Raw genomic sequence first — 18,727 nt, forward strand, 5'->3', positions numbered from 1 at the left:
ACCACTACATTTTGTTGAACAGCCACAAATACGACTGCAAGAAACTCACTGAGTATTTCGGCCCCATATAGATGCAACCCGAAGCCACGCTCTCAGTCATCGCGGTATAGCGCGATCGGGACTTGGTAAGGCTTAATTCTAGTTGCACAATTTAGTTACATTCGGCGGCCGCGCTTCAGAAACTGCCGCCGACTCCCAATCGCGGTGGTTAAGAGTGGAGAGGTTCGTGTGGATGCGATTAGAAGGTTACTCTACAACCGCCGTGGCTGCCTATTCTCATAATTTCAGGTCTTAAACAAATAAAACACCTTTAATTCTTATAACAACCATTAGGCTCAACAAGACATGGAGCAATGGTTTCTTCTACATTTAAAAAATGCAAAATTAGTCAGAAAAAGCGGCTGAAAAATTTTCAAGTTTGAAAAAATATTTTTGGCCATTTACATCACTATTTAAGAATTTTAAATGCACGCGCCATCACTACAGGTTTCAATTTGGTCACCTGTGTAAATCCATCACACTTTGTTTATCTACTAAGTTAGTCTACTACATCGATTTTACTCATCGCCTGATAGAAAGATCACAAAGAGTAAACAATCAACCGTCTGCTGCCCCCCTACAATTCAACAACCATGTGCAGTTTGAGCTTTGTAAGAAAAGATTGATCTTTTGAGATTGGCTGCTACACTTTCTGATCGTGTGCCAGAAATGGCTTGGAGTCTTGGACAAGCAGTAGCACTGATTTTGACAGTGGGATGTACAGAAATATTAGGATTGAGGCTCATTAAAGCTTTCTCAGTCAAGGACGTCTTAGTCGAAGAAGAAAACAAATTCCAGCAACTCAGCAATGTTGATAAAACTAACACTCGGCTTATGACGAAATCACCTAGGGGCTTGTCATGTTCTGTCCACCATAAACAATCTAACTCATGACAGCAGACAATACAACCGCGCTCAGCACGAGTCTACAGCTGCGAACTGTTATAACCTCTCAATTCGCTTCGTTAAGCCTATGACGTGTCACTCAAAATCCAGTGACGAATCTGACCGCCAAACAAATAAATTGATTTGAATCAGATCGAATTTCAAAGCGAAACCTTGTTTTCTATCATCGCAATTTTAAGTAAAATTTTCAACAACATTCCGTTTCCAACGTGTCGAGCATCATCGTGAAGCCTTCAGAGGGGGGACGCTTATTTCACCACCCACTCCGCTAACCAAGGTTAATTTTTATAACAGCTAATATATTGCCAGCGTCTCCGGTTTGATGCAATGATAATATTGGTATTGTTTATTTATTGTCGCTTTACAACTACAAAGGTCTTTCAGTGACTATAGTTTCCAATTTTGTATCACTATCACATCACCCCGTTGTTACCCCGGCTTGTCCTTACTAACTTACAAAAGAACATATTCGGTCCCTTTCTAAAATCTTTGATACACGACCTGGGTTCGAACTAAGGTTTCCTAATGTTATCTGGAACAAGGCCGTTCTGATGGAGTTAGCTTCTGCCAGCACCACAAACACACCAACCACTTGATCACTGAACTGGTACTTAGCTGGCTGGGAATATTTTCTATTACAAAATATCCATTAGAATTACCATCACAAAATATTGATCAACGAAAGCGTTTGATCTACCTCAGCACTTTTCCCTTCCTATTCTGAAGGTGATTGTAAGATAATGCTCTGTCACAGTTGGAACTTTTTGAACAAGCTGTAAGTGAACCTGTTGGAACCAATCAGCCGTTCAGTTGGAATCAGCTCCAGTGTCAAGTGAAACGTCACCAAATGCCTATCTATGACGTGTTTGTCTGAAGAGCCGGACAGGTGGTGGATGGCCACATTTTGACGCGAATGATCATTTGATGTGGATACAACGTTTATGATTGTCAGTTACCTAACTGGTCTAAACAATTTTTTGAAAACAAAGTAATTATTATCTGCAAATAATATATCATGGACGAGTGTACGTGCTGCAGTAGTGACTGATAGCGTAATCATGTAAGCTTTGCTGATCTACCTTTGGTTGGCTGCTGCCAAGAAGTTTCCCATTCTGGCAAACAAAGCTATTGTGACATTGCTCCCATTTTTCACGACATATCTGTGTGAGGTGAGCTTCTCGAGCCTGACTGCCATCAAAACTAAAAACAGAGAGCGACTGAGAAGCTGTTGAGGAAGTGCTTCGTGTGTGTCTTTCTTCAATTCCTGCCAGGATATCAGCTTTTTGTTTATCCAAACAGGCACAAGCTTCACAGAGTGAGTAAAATACACTGAGATTGACATTTTTTACATGTAACTCTTCATATTTCTCAGTGTAGAACAGTGAAATCTTTTCCAAATTTAACACCGGTCGAAAATCAAAATTACAACAGCTTCGCGTTTGTCTTCTGCAGCTTCTGCCCGAATATCAACTTTGTGATCATCCAAACAGGCCCAGATACCGCACTGACAAAAACTAAAAGTAAATGAATTGTTGTTGTGTTGTTTATTTTATTGTATCATTATAAAATTTCGTTTAGTATTCCGTCAGATTATTTTAATGCATAAAGTGTTCCGTGGCTCAAAAAAGGTTGAAAAACACTGGGCTAATGCATAACGCCCGGTTGATGACATGATACAGCCAACCAAATTACGTCATCGCGACACGGTTTGTTATCTTCATACACTTTTCTAGATATTTTGCTTCGGAGTAAAGAGAAGTTTGATTTTTACGAAGAATTTATGAAATGTTTTTGTAAAGCTCTGGGTAGAGAGTTCACATTGTTGAAGCACAGACATGCAAAACTGTGAAACATCTATGGTTAAGCTTATTCAAATAGAATCTAAGCTTATTCAAATAGAATCTACTAACTGAAGATGATCTAGCTGCCAGCTGATCGAAATTGATTTTTAGCTGTTTATGATTGAACTGACTCGTGTAAAAATAAATTCCTTCCTTTTACAAGACATGGAACCGAGTCGTTCATATCAAGCATTTGTTGTGGGCAGTAGCGTAGCCAGGAATTTTGAAAGGGGGGTTTTGACCACCCAGCGGCGGGGGGTCTGGGGGGCCTCCCCCAGAAAATTTTGAAAAATTACTTTGAATTTGGTGCATTCTGAGAGCATTTTCAACAAAAATGTGGGTATGAATATTCCTGTAAAATGGTGCTGTCTGGTAGCATAGCAAAAGGAAAAGATCATGTTTTCTTCGGCATTTTTCGAAAATAAAGCTAAGTCGCTATGTTTTCTTGTTGCTAATTTCTGGCTGAGATGGTTGAATGTTTGGTATTGGCAAAACCCGCTCTTTTAATGCAATTTTGTTTAAAATTAGGCAATTTTTTTTTAGACTGAAAGCATCATTCTCAATATCGTGACGTCACACGCGTGCCAAAGGGGGGGGGTTGTGACCCCCAAAACCCCCCCCTTGGCTACGCCACTGGTTGTGGGTTTGACACCTGTCAGAAGATACTTCATTTTCTTGATGGTTTTATCATTTTTCATTGATGAGAAAAAGTATATGTGGGCTACATGAACAAACGAGACAACACAACGTTGTGTCCTCATTAGAAATAGCCGAACAATCATTACATAAAGAAAACGACAATTAGAGTTTAGTTTATAAAAGTGAATTACTGACAAATGCTAACATGACGCAAGACCATGCGCAGTTTTACATCGTTTTTGATTTCTGGACTTCTCATGTGTAGCGTATCGTTTCAAACGCACAAAAAAAACAAAGTTATTTGGGTTTCGATACAAAACTAAGCAGAGAAATTTGCGCATACAAAATTCCAAACCACAATAAGACGCCATTGACTGTTCTCTATACTTTCACAATAGCTGCTCTCAATATTGCCACTACCATGGCCACCTGGAGATGTGGCCTGATTTGTCACATTTTACAGATTTTGATTACAGCTACTGCTAATGCTTGACTGACATTTTTTGAGATGTTTTTACTTTTTGCGGTTTCCTAATGACATAAAACTTTTTTGTTGCCTTGGGGAAGCAGTAGCAAATGAGAAAAAGTAAGTTGAAAAACGCAAAATTAGACTGTTATTGAAAATTAACAGTCTGACTAAAATCTTCGAAATCAAATTTTCTTTGTTTTTCAACATGTGAGGATGTTAAAACCTATTGTGTCATCTGGGGAAAAGAATAAAGAAAGCTTAAAAATTTAATTTTTAGAAAAATTTATTTAAACGTTCGCCCAAAGTTAGAAAAACCTGGAAATTTTTACAAAATGTGACAAATCAGGCCGTATCTTTAGGTGGCCATGCCACTACGAAGGTTGCTTGACAAGCGTGACATAGGTCTCCACGTCTGCACCATCCTCTATCGCTTGGCTCACTAATTAAAACTCAACTGTGCGACATTAAACTTGCCAGCGCCTTTCGTGAGCCGCCTTAGGGTTCTCGTTTTCTCCGAAAGCGTCAAGTGCCGATTGTTGCTTGGCATGATGGGAGAAAAAAGTTGTTTTGAAGTTTCTTCCAATTCCAAAACAATCGACGCCCAAAACTATCTTTCATTCAATTATCGTATCCTGCAGGTTGTAGTATTGAATACAAACAGATCATGGCGTTGAATACAATGGTGGATCTAAATGGTGAGTCGGCCATTGTCATGATTGGCGCTCCAAAAGTTTTGCTTTAATTCTTATTTTAATTTATTTTGCTGGATTTACAATCATCCTTTCCCGATGTACGTTTTCATGCGTATCCATCTCATGGGATGAAAGATAAAATGAAGCAGAGGAAAGCTTTTCCATTGGAAAGCGGAATTTGTCAGATCTGGCCTGGATTAGAAGCAATTTTTTATATTTTCCTTTTCTTTGTTGATTAGTTTAACTTTGATGTCACATGGCTGCCTTTAGAGTTTCTCATAAAACTTTTTTATTTTTCAAAATTACGCGACGAAGCTTTTTGCTTTTTAACAAATAAATAGAATTGTTGATTTCTCCGGACATTATCTCGGCATTAAAATTCAAACAACCAAAACTTCATTTTTCTGGTCTCTTTCCAAGTTCACGGCTTTTAGAATAGAAAGATTTATAGAATACAGGTTGATAGATTTAGCAACGCAACATAAAACAAACTGTTTTATTCCATTCTGTATCGTGTCATACTTATCAATCATCCAGTCTCAGATCAATACTGGCGCTGTCTGATGAAACCTAATGTTTCCAATGCTTTTCTCGCTGTGCCTTGCAATATGATGACTTCATAACCACTAAAATAGATTTGTGCGCATTGTCTTGCAATAGTTCGATTATAAATCGCATTTTTAAATATTTTTCAGCCCATTTTATTAAATGCTTCCGCTTAAATATTCATTGATTTAACTTCATCTCGCCGACCAGGTTTTAGGTTTGGTCGATTCCGCTCTGACTTTGAGCTAATAAAATTGAACTCATTAATATTCCAACAGTTCAATGCAACACGCTGGAAGCAACCAATCGTTTAAAGATGCGACAAAAGTAGCTGCTATCATTATGACACGTTTTATGATGTATTGGACGGTTTTGACAACAGCAATGATTTTAAAATGCCCTCAGTCGCAATTACGTTATGATCTCTTTATTGAAGCAACTTTTTTCTAAAAATACATTGTTTCAACATCTATGATGGGATTGCCATCCTTCTCATCCAGTTAAAGTGCTTCTTTTGACGTTGATTTAATGTCTGCTGCTTTCTTAGATCTGCTGAGAAATCTTCTGGCGGTAAACTATAAGTGAATGATCCCGATAATATTCCATTATTTTGCGCTTGTTTTGCGTAAGAGAAAACTGTTTAAACTGCCACAGTCAGCTAACGACTAAGGGCACCTGAAGTCTGTTGCTGTGTGGAGCCTAGGTCTCCTCATTTTGCAATTGAATGGACGTTCAAGATGTGACACAGACTTGCAGAGGTTATAAGACCTGCCGCGCTTCAACAAAGCATAGCGATATGTTTGTCATAAATACTTTAAGATAAGTTCATCAATAACGTTAGTCCTACAGAAACTGTCCATCTCGATTTGATTGACAGTATTTTTATGGCAACTGAATTAATTAGTCAGTGACCAAATTCGCATAAACTTAAATTTGGTTTCAACATCGTTCGAAGGCTGCGGGTCACCAAAGTTGCTCCAACTACAATTTTGAATCACTTCTGAAAACGTTTAAAAATCTAATGATATTTACAAAAGGTGGTTTGACCCTTGCTGTTATTTACTTGAAATGTAGCCATTGACGTCACAATGACGTAGACAGGTATCTTCTAATGATTCACCGTCGAACATGATTTCGTGAAAGTTTATGCATTTTGTCAAAACAAATTGCTTCTTAAATTTTTTTTTGTCAAACCGAGTCACAGTGCCGACCACAAAGCAACATGTTGAAACATTCTCGCGGCAAAGGATACTTTCTCCATTCTACAGTGAGTTGCATTAAAATAGCCAAAGCAATGGGTGCGATCATATCCAGCTTAGCCTTATCCATCTGTGCGGTCGTTAAATCTGTGATCTCATTAAAAAGCTTTGCACGTTCTGTGCCGCTATGTTCCAATTTTACTTTTAAGCAGCAAACCTTACAATTAGAAATAAACGCTGCTAATATGTAAGTAGGTCCATATCATGTAGTGACCAATGCGTCGCGGTTTCTTTTTATAGAGAATTAACGTTTTTCAAAATCCATTTTGAATCTCAATTTGTCAAATCTATAAAATATTAAACTTGGCTTTGACACTAAGGCATTGAACACTTGGTGGCGCTTTCAGAAGAAATCAAATTCAACTAAATTTGTGCGGTCTGTTACTTGGGGTCATTACACATCTTCAGCAACCCATAATCCACCCATAGGTAAGCCAACCGCTTTGTCATGTTGGCGACTTATCTAAATCGTCAAAGAAACGTTTTTAGTATTTCTTTCGCGTGTGGATTGTTTTAGTAAAGCTTGCAGCTTTTAAAAGACAATTTTGTGGTGAAATAACAATCTGAGCACATCATCCCAGCAACAGAGAAGGCATTTTGAACAGGGAAGGCATTTTAAACAGATACTTATTAATCCTATTCTCCATCGAACTGTGTGCATTGAACAACGATGCGTGATTTTGTTGGTCTGCTTTTGAGTTGGAGTTACATATTTCTTACTCCTTAAATTCTGCTATAATTTCGAAGTTTTGCTGAGTCAGCAAACATCTTTAACACAAATGCAATAAATTTGTATCTAATCTACCTTCTACCAATAACCAGCAACCTTTGCTCATTCGCATGGGCTAATAAGATGCTTAGTTTGCCGTATTTAGGCTTACGCCCGGTGATTGAAGATTTAGATTAAGTGGACGAGAAGGCAAGGAAGTCAATATTCGTGTCCACCTTCAGGCATGCCTTTAGGTGTCTTATCAAAGACACAGCCGCACGCTCTTGAGCGGTGTCGAACCCGCGCCCTTTCGAACGTCGGTCCAGGGTTCTCACCACTCCGCAATGCAGCCGACATTCAGATACTGAGCGTCAGAAAAGGAAAAAAACTACATGTTTATTGCAGTAAGCCTAAGGTATTGCTGAATGTGGTAGAATGTACAGACACTAATGTAACACCACACGGGGACTTCAGCGGCCATGCCAACTCAATTGAAGGTAACAACTAACAATATACAGCTCAATCAAAGCGACTGAAAACAAAAGCAGGAAAAGAACAAGCAACTTACATGAGAAAGTAGTTGAAAGAAAGTTGGCTACTGGCAGCGTTTTAATAATTATTCTTTCCTCTTCAAACTTGTTTATTGATGAACCCGACGATATTCTACAAAAAATCCAAATTACGGTAGTTTCAGTTTCTTTCAATCCTGGCTAACTTGATACAACTGACTTAGAATCAAGGCTAAAAAAAAACACAAAAATGTTACAAAAATCTAAATTTATTCTACTCCAACAGATTGTGAATCAATGTAAAAATCATGAATTTTGCTGCCTGGCTATAAACTTCTTGAATTGTTCCAACAGTCCAACACAAAACCTCTTTGTGGCAGCTCGGCCAGTTTCAAAAATGTATTCCATTTCGGTCAAATAAATTTGGCTTCAGATAATCATACAAAAATCAACTAAAATTGGAACATGGGCTTCATGTTTGAAATAAACAAAAAGTAGGAACAATTTTGAACAAACCAAAAAATATTTCTATCTTTTTAACTGTGTCAGCAGCTAGAAGAAAGAAATATTGTTGATTGATTACAGAGAACAAAACTTACTCATTGTGTAAATTACATGTTTTATTAGGTCTTCTACTTCTAGTTACCTTGTTATTTACTATGACGTCATTGTAAATCTCTCAATGTCGAACTTTAATTGCTTCAAATATTTTATGTTTATTAATTTTAAGGTTTATCCACGTTTAGTCAAGTTGTCACGTTTATGGTTTGATTTGTTATCATGTCAGTAAATTTGCTGATCTGATATTTCCGAATACCTCCTACCTGCGGGTTCGCTGACTAGTCGCTTACCTGGGAAACAAATTAACTTCACAACATTTGTGAGCTAGAATCTTGGCAACCAAGACGAGTTTGTCACCGTTTTGCAGCAAGGCATTTTACAACATGAAAAATTCGTTCTTACCAACTATTTGAAGTGAAGGAAAATCGATTCCAACGAAGTAGAAGCACACCACAAACCTTACACGTAAATGTCCTACGACTTCTGTATAGCAGAATAAGTTGATCAAACTAGCTTGTTCATACATTCTCCGAGATTCAGAGGAAGCTTAGCAAGGTACCTCGACTCCCCAGCCTGGCCCTCGCGACCTAAGCTGGTGGACTTAACCCTCCGGGTGCATCGTCACCCCATAAATCACGCCGCTCCCCGCCGCCGCGGGGTGTGGCAGGCCGGTTTCTTAAAGTCTTCGACCTGGCTATGTTTGTTTGTACTCTCTCACCGTGTCAATCTTTTGTACCGTGAGCCACTGATGCGAATAAGACAGTTCAACACTTTTGTTTGACAAAGCGATGCCACGTGCTTATCTTTTGTATGATGATTTTAAATTATGGCGAAAATAATTGACCTCGATCTGTTTGATTGCTTGTCACATCTCAATCCATTTACACTCAGTAATCGTAATATTCTATCGTTGTAGCTTCGATGAATAACAACAATTTCACAGTTTAGCATCAGATCGCTGTCGCTGCCAATCGCTGCTGCATCGTAATGCACGATGAGACATGAGAGTTGTCAGTGTCAGCTCTTTCTGCGGTTTGTCCGCAAATCTCACGCGTTTGCTGTCTTGTGGTTTCGCAGAGGTGTGTGCTTGTGGCGATTCAACATTATTTAACATTGTAAAAACGTGACAAACTTGGATATTAGCTAAAAAGCAGGCGAGCCACTGGCTAATCGTTCAGCAACTGCAGCTTCTCCACTTAGTTTTATAATCCCTCTTTAAACATGACTGCCACTGGCTTTAGTCTGTTCATAAATTCTACAGGAATAAATTATCATCATAAAGAATAGGACTAATTTGCTGGTTAGAAGATGGGGGAAAGCGCAAGGCTAACATATCGTATAAAACAAATGACAGGGTTTCTCGTCTTAACAAACATGTTTTACTTTGTTTCATACTAATTCTTGATTTCGTTTCGAAATTCAAAGTATTTGGTTTGTTTTCAGCAAGACAAAAAATTACAGCTGTAGAAGATTGAAGTCAGGCTTTAACCTTCATTCAATGGTGTATTTTATATAATTAAATTTTGTTAAATTAAAGTTTTGTTAAGTTAAAATTCTTAAAGCAAACAAGCTTCCTTTGTTTATACCAGCACAACACATTCCACCAACTTTGTGCACAGGTTTGGATTTTCCAACTTGCTCATATGTCAAACTAATTAAAAGCGAAAGTTTAATGTGACACCAGTAAACAGTCCCAAGGAGTCTTGCAGAGGCAATAGTTTGTGCATGAGCAGACGCCTGTTGTCAACAAACGTCGTTTCAACCATTGCATGTTGTATCAATGTTGTCGCACTTACACCGCAGGATATCATTAGATCGACCTTGATTTTAATAGCAGAGTGCGCTGCTTTCCCATGGACGGAAATATTTCATTGCTGTTAACCTGATGATTTATTTAAGAAGCAGTTGCTTTCATTTTTAAACAATGATGCGCTGACAAACGATTGTTTGTGATTGTAAGTCACAGAGACCAGCAGTTCACTCTTAGAGATATTACTATTGGGTAGATCTGGATTTGATTCCAAGCGGGACTGTGTTCTTTCCTGCATAACAAAGTAAAGATAAGTCGGGTAATAGTTTAACCTCATTTTAAATACGTTATAAAAGAAAAAGCTGATATCCGGTAGTGACAACAATTAAATGAAAACAGCATAGTATTAGCAAAATTAAAGATTGGCAACACTAGCAAGCTTCCTGTGATCTCTTTGCTGCCACATTTTGTCGCATCGTTTGTGATGCCATGGAGCGCTGTGTTGAAAGGGTGGGTGCTACAGTATTTCCCTTTTTGGGCGCATTATCGATTCCCTCAAGTCAAAGAAATCGATAGACCACTCCGCCATGCAACGACAGGTCATACCACCTGTCCGCACGTCTAAAATCACTGATGTAAGATTGTGGCTTTGAACAAAACGTTTCACAAAACTCAGAATTTCCAGGATTTCGCGTATTTTTGGTCAAAAAAATCGATAGTTTTATATTTTAAGATTTTTTTTCTAATATTTTTCTTCAAGACAGTTGACTCTAATATCTTCTCCACTAAATGGATGAAACTTGCAATCTACAGATGCCACTTGCTAAAAACTAAATGTTTGATCAAATAAATACTGTAGATTTCGTTTCAGTCAATTTAGATCGGGTGACGTCAGGTAGAGGTGTCGGACTGAGACTTCCCCACCTAAAGATGGGGAAGTCTACACTTTGTACAAATTGTTCTGTCAATTTCACACCGAACTTGGTAGAGTCAAAGCAAATATATCACGAATGTGCAGCTTTCTCTGGGTCGCTCTCTGCTGCGATTCCAATGTCAAGTGAACATTCCACGACATTGGATTGGCGCAGAAAATTTAGGGCTTGAGCTCGCAACCTTTTATTGCTTCCCCAGACAGCAAAATTTCTCCTTTTTGCATTGATTCAACGTCTGTAACGGATTTTGCTGTCTGGGTCGTTTTTTCAAAAGTTGGAATCACTCAACCGAATCGAAGCATCGGCTTACATCGCGTCTTGACGCGAATAATAATCTTTTCTGACTCACCACTTGGGGCGCTTATCATCATAACGTCATAGGGTAAGAGGGTAGTCTCTCACGGCGTCATGGTCCCTAACTATTCAAGAGCTCTCTATACGTTTTCAAAGACCTTAAAGTCCTCTAGTAACTTCTACGAATTGTTAAATTAGAAAGGCGTTCTGATAAGATCAGAATAAACTCACAAACAACAAACAAGGCTTGTGGGATGGTGGGAAGACAAACGCTTTCTTTCCCAGAACTTGTAAAGTTCACAAAAACAAAAACACTGAGCGCTGGATGGGACTTTGTTAAGAGCACGTTTTCAAAGGAGTCGGCACAAAACCTAAAAAAGAAATCTTCATCATTGGCACCGCGCAGGGAGAGTGAGAGAAAAGATTCAGTGGTGATTTGTCGATATTTGAAGGAGTCATAATTAAATGCGTGACTGACACTATCCAGACTCCATCCTTTCGTTTGCTCACGTGCTTTGTTACATCACAATTACTTGCAACATATTGGGTTGCTTCACTGAATAAATATAAGTAATAGACTACCTATGGCAGGGATGGCCAAATAATTTTGGCCATGATCCACTACCGGCAAATCTGAGAACTTAGTGATCCACAATGAGCTGAAGACGACACCCAGCGGCGGGGGGTCTGGGGGCCTCCCAAGAAAATTTTTAAAAATTACTTTAAATTCGGCTGGTGGGATGGCGCAACGGATAAGGCGTTGGCTTTCCAATTATGCAAACCTGGTTCGACTCCCGGCTTCAGCTGGTTGTTGAAAACACCGCTCACCTCTACCCAGGGTGTAATAAATTGGGTGGGCGTAGTTGCTGAAGTAAAGGCGGCCGAGAGAAAGGAACTGGCCACCCTGCTCTCCTTAGTGCCGAAGGCTTAGTACAATGAGAACCTTATCTTCTCATACCCGACACTTGAATCAAGTATGGGACACTCCTTTACTTTTTTACTTTAAATTCGGTGCATTCTGAGAGCATTTTCAACAAAAATGTGGGTATAAATATTCCTGTAACATAGTGCTGTCCGGTGGCATAGCAAAAGGATAAGATCATGTTTTCTTGGGCATTTTTCGGTAATAAAGCTAAGTCTCTATGTTTTCTTGTTGCTAATTCCTGGCTGAGATATTCGAATGTTTGGTATTGGCAAAACTCGCTCTTTTAATGCAGTTTCGTGTAAAATTAGGCAAACTTTGTTTTAGAGACATAGAAACTGAAAGCATCATTCTCAATATCGTGATTCGTGACGTCACACGCGTGCCAAAGGGGGGGGGTTGTAACCCCCAAAACCCCCCTTTGGCTACGCCACTGGCTGAAGATGTGCATTTTTCCTTTTGTATCATACAAAAAAGATGGAATTATTTGGGTACATCTAAAACAAGGCGTCAAGATACGATATATACATAATTTGATTAAAAATCAGTGAATGAGTGTGCTGTAATGAACAGGTCTGGTATTAGAGAGAAAAATGATGAGTGGGCTTTGATTTTACAATACTATCGAAACGTGGTTTCCTGTTACTTACAGCGACTTTTACGAGTTCATGAAGATGAATATTTAAAAAAAAAGTAAAAAAAATTAGCAATTTTTAAAATAAATACTTTGAAGTTTTTTTCAGAGCCAACTTGAAAGATCCACAAAAAAAGTTGAAAAGATCCGGAACCGGATCGCGATCCGCCATTTGGCCATGCCTGACCTATGGCATATCTGCCCATGCACCGTACTATAAAAGATACCCAGAAACCAAAATCCGTCATTTTTACATTGATTCAACGTCCGCAGGTGTTGAAGGATGCTCAGCGGATGATGGACATTTCACGATAGATGAAAATCACCTACAACTCAAAGCTATGTCTCTTTTTGTGAATCTCCAAAAAGGCGTCAGTTGATGCAACTTTTCAAAACTTGTTGAACTCACTTTTGGTTGATTTTAGATGTAGAACAGACGAACGCTTTTGCCAAGCCGTTTCCTGAAATTGAAGATTGTGACGTCACAAAGTAGACAAAGCCATGTATTGTCGTGACTGTCTGCTTGCTTCCAATCTCCTATCCGGAAACCTATTTCGACCAATCAACGCAGCTGCAAAAAAACTGCAACGAAACAATGGATTTGCTCAACAACAACAGCTGTGACCAACAGAGTGGTGTGCCTCAAAGAATTCGATGGGTCGATTTCTTGGAAAGATCTAGTTACGACATTCTGACAAGTAGTAAATGACGAAGAATGTTTGTTGAGTGCCAAGAAATGTTAATGCAATAAATAAACACGTTGATTCAACATGAGATTGGTTGAAGGTCAAGATTGGTCAACAGGCTAGTTTCATTATCACATCAACGTATAAGCATTGTAAGGCTCGCAACAACCTGTCGAATAAACTGAATAATTTTTATTTTTGTGCTCATTGAAGCGAGACAATGACGTCAAACGAAGCGGTGACTGAGTTGTTGCAATGTTGGTGCAGCAGAGAAACACATGGATGTGGGGTCAGACGACATACATAGGCTGCTCGATTTTTAACGGCCCAATTCTGATGGCAGTGTTGATATATTTTGTTTAGATAGACAATAGACATAAGGATCAAAAATGACTTTTATCCAATAGTTCCAAATAACTGTACCAGAAAACAGATAAAAGTTTATTTGTTATGGACCAAGAAAATTAGCTCTTTACCAAAGTTGTACTGCGCTAGTTTGCTTGAAATGTCATATTCATGCATTATATATTTCATTGACTAATACCCATCGTTTTGTTATTCTATTATTCATTGTGGAAGGCTATAAAGGACAGTATAGCCATCATCATTGCATTCACAGCAATGGCAAATCTAAACATGTGTGCGCCACACTGCTTGAATTTTCAGCGAAGATTCGAAGCTTGTTGCTTTTGGAATGAGTTGTAACGACAGCGCGAATTACAAAAATATGTTTTTTTTTTAATTTTAATGTCTGTTTTGATGCAATGATATTTCTTTGGTGTGGAAAGCTTACGTGGAAAAAAATCAGCAAACACTGTGAATTTACTCATAATCCACTGACCTAAGTGAGCACAACTATGCGCTTGATGCTCCTTCTAGCGGCAATAATACTTTCAGGCACCATGCATCAGGAATTGCATCCAAAACCACATTAAGCCACCCTCCTTTGTTTGATTGTGTTATGCTCATATCGGTACTGGCACAGTCTTATGATTGTGAACCCAAGCGCAAGACTGAGGTGTATCGCCGCATAACACCAGGCTGTCGCATCTTTACTTGGTCATGCTGAAGGTGTTTGACTAGGCACGGGTCGGCAACCTTTAGCATTGAAAGAGCCATTTGGTCTCGTCTCCATCAAACTAAAACCTGCTCTGGGCCGCACCATCTAATTGACTGCTTACAACAAAAAACTAATGCTTACAGGAAAGCCTTTTGTTCGAGTTATTCGGCCGCATTATGTAGAACTGATTTGTAGTTACCATTCCAACAGCTGCCAACTCTTAACATGACTGGGAAACACAACTAATCGGTTCATGGTCACCACAATTATTGCACCACAATGGTTTATTTGTGACACGAACTAGTACAAAAAAGTATCACGTGAACCAGAACGCAGAGATAAAAGAGCCACATGCGGCTCCAGAGCCGCAGGTTGCCGACCGCTGGACCAGGTAGACCCACGTAACGTTTGCGTCATTGTTACGCAACAGACAGTTTTATAAATAATACCATTAGGCATTGTGCTCCCACTTGGTTGTTGTTTTATTATAAAATTTTTATTTTATTTTCAGACTGTCAGGAGCTCTTGCAAATGGGATTTGCCACATCTGGAGTATATCGTATCCATCCGTGGCAGTCTCAAGAAGCATTTGACGTGTACTGTGACCAGAACTACTACGGAGGGGGGTGGGCCGTGATGCAGAGACGCAGAGATGGGTCAGTGGACTTCGATAGATCTTGGGACGACTACAAAACAGGTTAGACAGAGAACAACCAAAAGACCGTTGCAACTACCCCCCCCCCTTAGTCCTCAACATAGGCCCTATGGAATGGATATGAAAAAGTGGTGCTTGGCACATATTTTGATTTACAACCAATAATGAACCCTTAGATTTCTAGAAGTACGGAGTGCTAAGCTACCTTTCCAGAGTAGAGTGCGTTAAACAAAAGAGGTGCCAGTTTTTTCAACAATAGTTTGCAAAATATATAATACATTTTTCATTGGAAAATATCACTGTATTTCATAAATTATAACAATTATGTAAGCTTTGTAAACTCGTGATTTTTGCACAAATTCGCGACGATTATTTTTCAATGGGGGAGCGCTCCCCCTGCTCCCCATTTTCTACAGCTATGCCTCTCTCAGTGAAACGCAATCAAACGCACATGTTCATACGCTACATCTGTGTAGTCGCATTTGCACAACACGCACCACATATCGTGGAAGCTTAAGGCAGTTTCAATGGCTCTTTTACTATCATTCCAAATATCATCAAGTAGACGAAGTTCCACACTTCGGTTGGGACTTTGACTTTTACAACTACAATCTTTGTAGGCTACTTGGCATACTTTAGAGTTTCCAGGTTCAAAATAGCCAAACTAGCAACCTTGAACTGGGGTTAGGCCTGCCTATTTATGGGAGTGGGTGGTATACCACAACTGATTGGTTAAAAGACAACGTACCCAGACAGAAAAAATCGTCATCTTTACATTGATTGAACGTCTGCAGAAGTTGAATTAATGTAAAAATGACGGGTTTTGCTGTCTGGGTAGGCTAACATTTTTATTCTTGCACTTGCCTCAAAAGCATCGAAATACTTGATGGTTATGAACCACAACGGGAGATGTGGTTCAAAACTTGCTTGTGTAATATGTCATCCAACAGCAAGGTGTTTCCATTTTTTAAATCACGATTTAGTACTTTTCTTCATTTCCATGATTCACATTTGGCAACGATTGACCACAAAAGCACCAAGGTGTGGAGATGGACATTCCATCAACATAATCCTCAGCGATCATCCTTGTTCTCTCGTCCACTTTGAAATATACTTTCGATTTTAGTGATGGCACTTTTGCTGGTTGCAATCACATTTTTAATTAACATAAGTGCTGAGATACCAAACGCCTGTATAATTAGTTGTTATATTTTTCAATAATCTGCGCAACGAAGCAGTGACCAGGTTCATATATCTTGTTGAAGGATTCTCTGCTCAAACGGAGGGCAGTTTGTGGCGCTTGATGGCGGCAGTGAGCTATAAAATATTTATTAGAATTATAAAGCTTTGGATATAATCCATCTCTCAATTGGCAGTTATTCACCTGTGGCTCGTCGTTCCGTTTGTGTGTGTTCTGATTGCTTGTGACGTGCCTGTAGTTTACACACAGTATAATTTACTCGTAATCATACTTGTGTCATTTGTCCAGTTTGTGCTTTTCGGTCCGGAGTGTCGTTACAGTTGCAGTGCATAGTCAGATTTATCTTATAATTTTCATTTTATGTATATTGCAGATTTAAGTAATTCTTGATGATGACGCATGTACGTGTAGAAAATATTTGAGTTGATTTTTTTAAATTATTGTAGGCCTACATCTTTTTGTAATAAAACATGTTAAACTCGCTAAAGCTACTTTGTTTTGTTTGTTGAAATTAGATTACATCTTTTTTCATTTTGATGACAATTAATCCCAGAAGCCAAAATTTATGTAACAAAAATTAAACAAACCTCAATAAAAGGTTTTCGGATAGCTGCATGAACAAGGTGGCAAAGCAAAGACAAGAAACGTCATGAAACAATCTTGTAAAAATACACTTATAAGGCTCTTCTATGACTAGGAGTGATGCTCTTTTGGTCCAACGAGTGGGGAACGGAGTTTTCTTCATTCACCATTCCTACATTAGATGTTTCTTCCTTTGTTTATTTCAAGGGTTCGGAGATCTCGATGGAGAATTCTGGCTGGGCAACGAAAAGATCCACCAACTGACGAATCAGAACTCTTACCGGCTCCACATCGTCCTACTGGACTGGAATAATGAGAGAGTGTATGCTGAATACGATGGCTTCCGGTTAAGCAGTTTGAGGGATTACTACAGTGCAAGGTAGGCTTCTTGTGAATAAAGTTGTGTGGTTTTTACGTTAGCCTGAGTACCGGTCGATTTCGGCCTTTTGCTGTTACATTTGGTGAGTTGTTTTTGTGAAGAAAAAGCATGTTGCGTTAATGTTGCTTCATGCAATAAACGTTAATTGTTTGTTTTGTTATGGCCAGGATGTGTTATGGACGACTATGGAAAGAAACGTGTATTTCATGTCTGATAAAGCACGTCTGCTGTAAAAGTCAAGAAATAAATTGCTAATTTTTTAACTAGGTTTTCCGGAGAAGCTCAGCTGAACTAAATTAGAAACTTGTTATTCGACAACTTAAGTGTCCACAAAGTCACAAACAATAATCCAACTCACAATCTGACGCAAATTGTTTAACTGACGCACATCGCCACCACGCGCAGGTTTGGACAATACGAGGGGACAGCTGGGGACGCCATGAGGGGAACATCAGATGATGGGTCAAGGAATCTTTATCTCTCACGTTTCGGAACAAAAGATCTCGACAACGACAGTTGCCGTCCTTGTTTGTATGAAGGCGCCGGTATGTTTTTTTCAATTGTGACATCGCCATGACGTGGGTTCAAATGTATCCGATCTGTAAAAAACAACTTTAACCTACCGGTTATAAATTATATAGTAGACTGTAATGGAAGCTCTCGAAATACTTTTGCAGCAATTCACTAAATTGCTTGACTTGGAACTAGTTTAATTGTCTACATTGCGGTTTTGCTTCTCAGCCTTTGAAAACTGCGCTCAACTTCAACACAGCGGGTGGTGGTACCGAGCATGCGCAGATGCCAATCTGAACGGAAGATACATCCCTGAGGCAAACCTGACGGACTGCAGTGGAGGAGAATGTTTCGGTATCTTATGGAGAACTTGGCACGGGGAATCCAACTACTCCCTCAAAGCAAGCTTGATGATGCTCAAGCCAAACGGAGCAGAAGACGAATCTTAAAATTTATGTCCATGAAGCGGTGCTAGTGCGCTGAGCGACAAATTAAAATTGTTGATGAATTTTAAACAGTAAATACTTTGCATTGCCTGAATCTTGTTTAAGACAAACTAAAACAGAGAAAAATTGTTTTTCATTTTTTGTCAATAACATCTTCCTCAATCTTCCAAGAATGTTTTAATTTTACAATGATAACTATCTTTGTCTTCAATGCTCAAACTTTCCCGGCTCTAGTATCGTGATCAGTCAATAAATTGATGAAAGTCGGAAGTTGTCAAAGCACTCGTTGAACACGCATTGGTATAGCCAGTGGCGTAGCCTAGGGAGGGGGGTTTTGGGGGTTACAACCCCTCCTTTGGCACGCATATGACGTCATGATATTGAGAATGATGCTTTCAGTCTCTATGTCTCTAAAACAAAGTTTGCGTAATTTTAAACGAAACTGCATTAAAAGAGCGAGTTTTGCCAATACCAAACATTCCAACACCTCAGCCAGGAATTAG

General features: G+C 39.1%; 1 protein-coding gene across 2 annotated transcripts in view; it reads left to right on the forward strand.

Moving 5' to 3' along the window:
• The window catches only part of LOC145775589 (uncharacterized), a 32,187-nt gene extending 13,674 nt beyond the window's left edge, over positions 1-18,513 (forward strand). For both annotated transcript variants that reach the window (XM_082586902.1, XM_082586903.1), the window contains exons 7-10: positions 14,960-15,145; positions 17,094-17,265; positions 17,671-17,810; positions 18,007-18,513. In XM_082586902.1, the coding sequence (XP_082443028.1) occupies positions 14,960-15,145; positions 17,094-17,265; positions 17,671-17,810; positions 18,007-18,227 (719 nt within the window). In that variant the 3' untranslated portion in view covers positions 18,228-18,513. The remainder of the gene's footprint in view (positions 1-14,959; positions 15,146-17,093; positions 17,266-17,670; positions 17,811-18,006) is intronic.
• The last annotated feature ends 214 nt before the right edge of the window (positions 18,514-18,727 follow it).

This window comes from Aplidium turbinatum, chromosome 8 (assembly GCF_918807975.1).
Source record: "Aplidium turbinatum chromosome 8, kaAplTurb1.1, whole genome shotgun sequence".
In the NCBI taxonomy this organism is placed as follows: domain Eukaryota; kingdom Metazoa; phylum Chordata; class Ascidiacea; order Aplousobranchia; family Polyclinidae; genus Aplidium; species Aplidium turbinatum.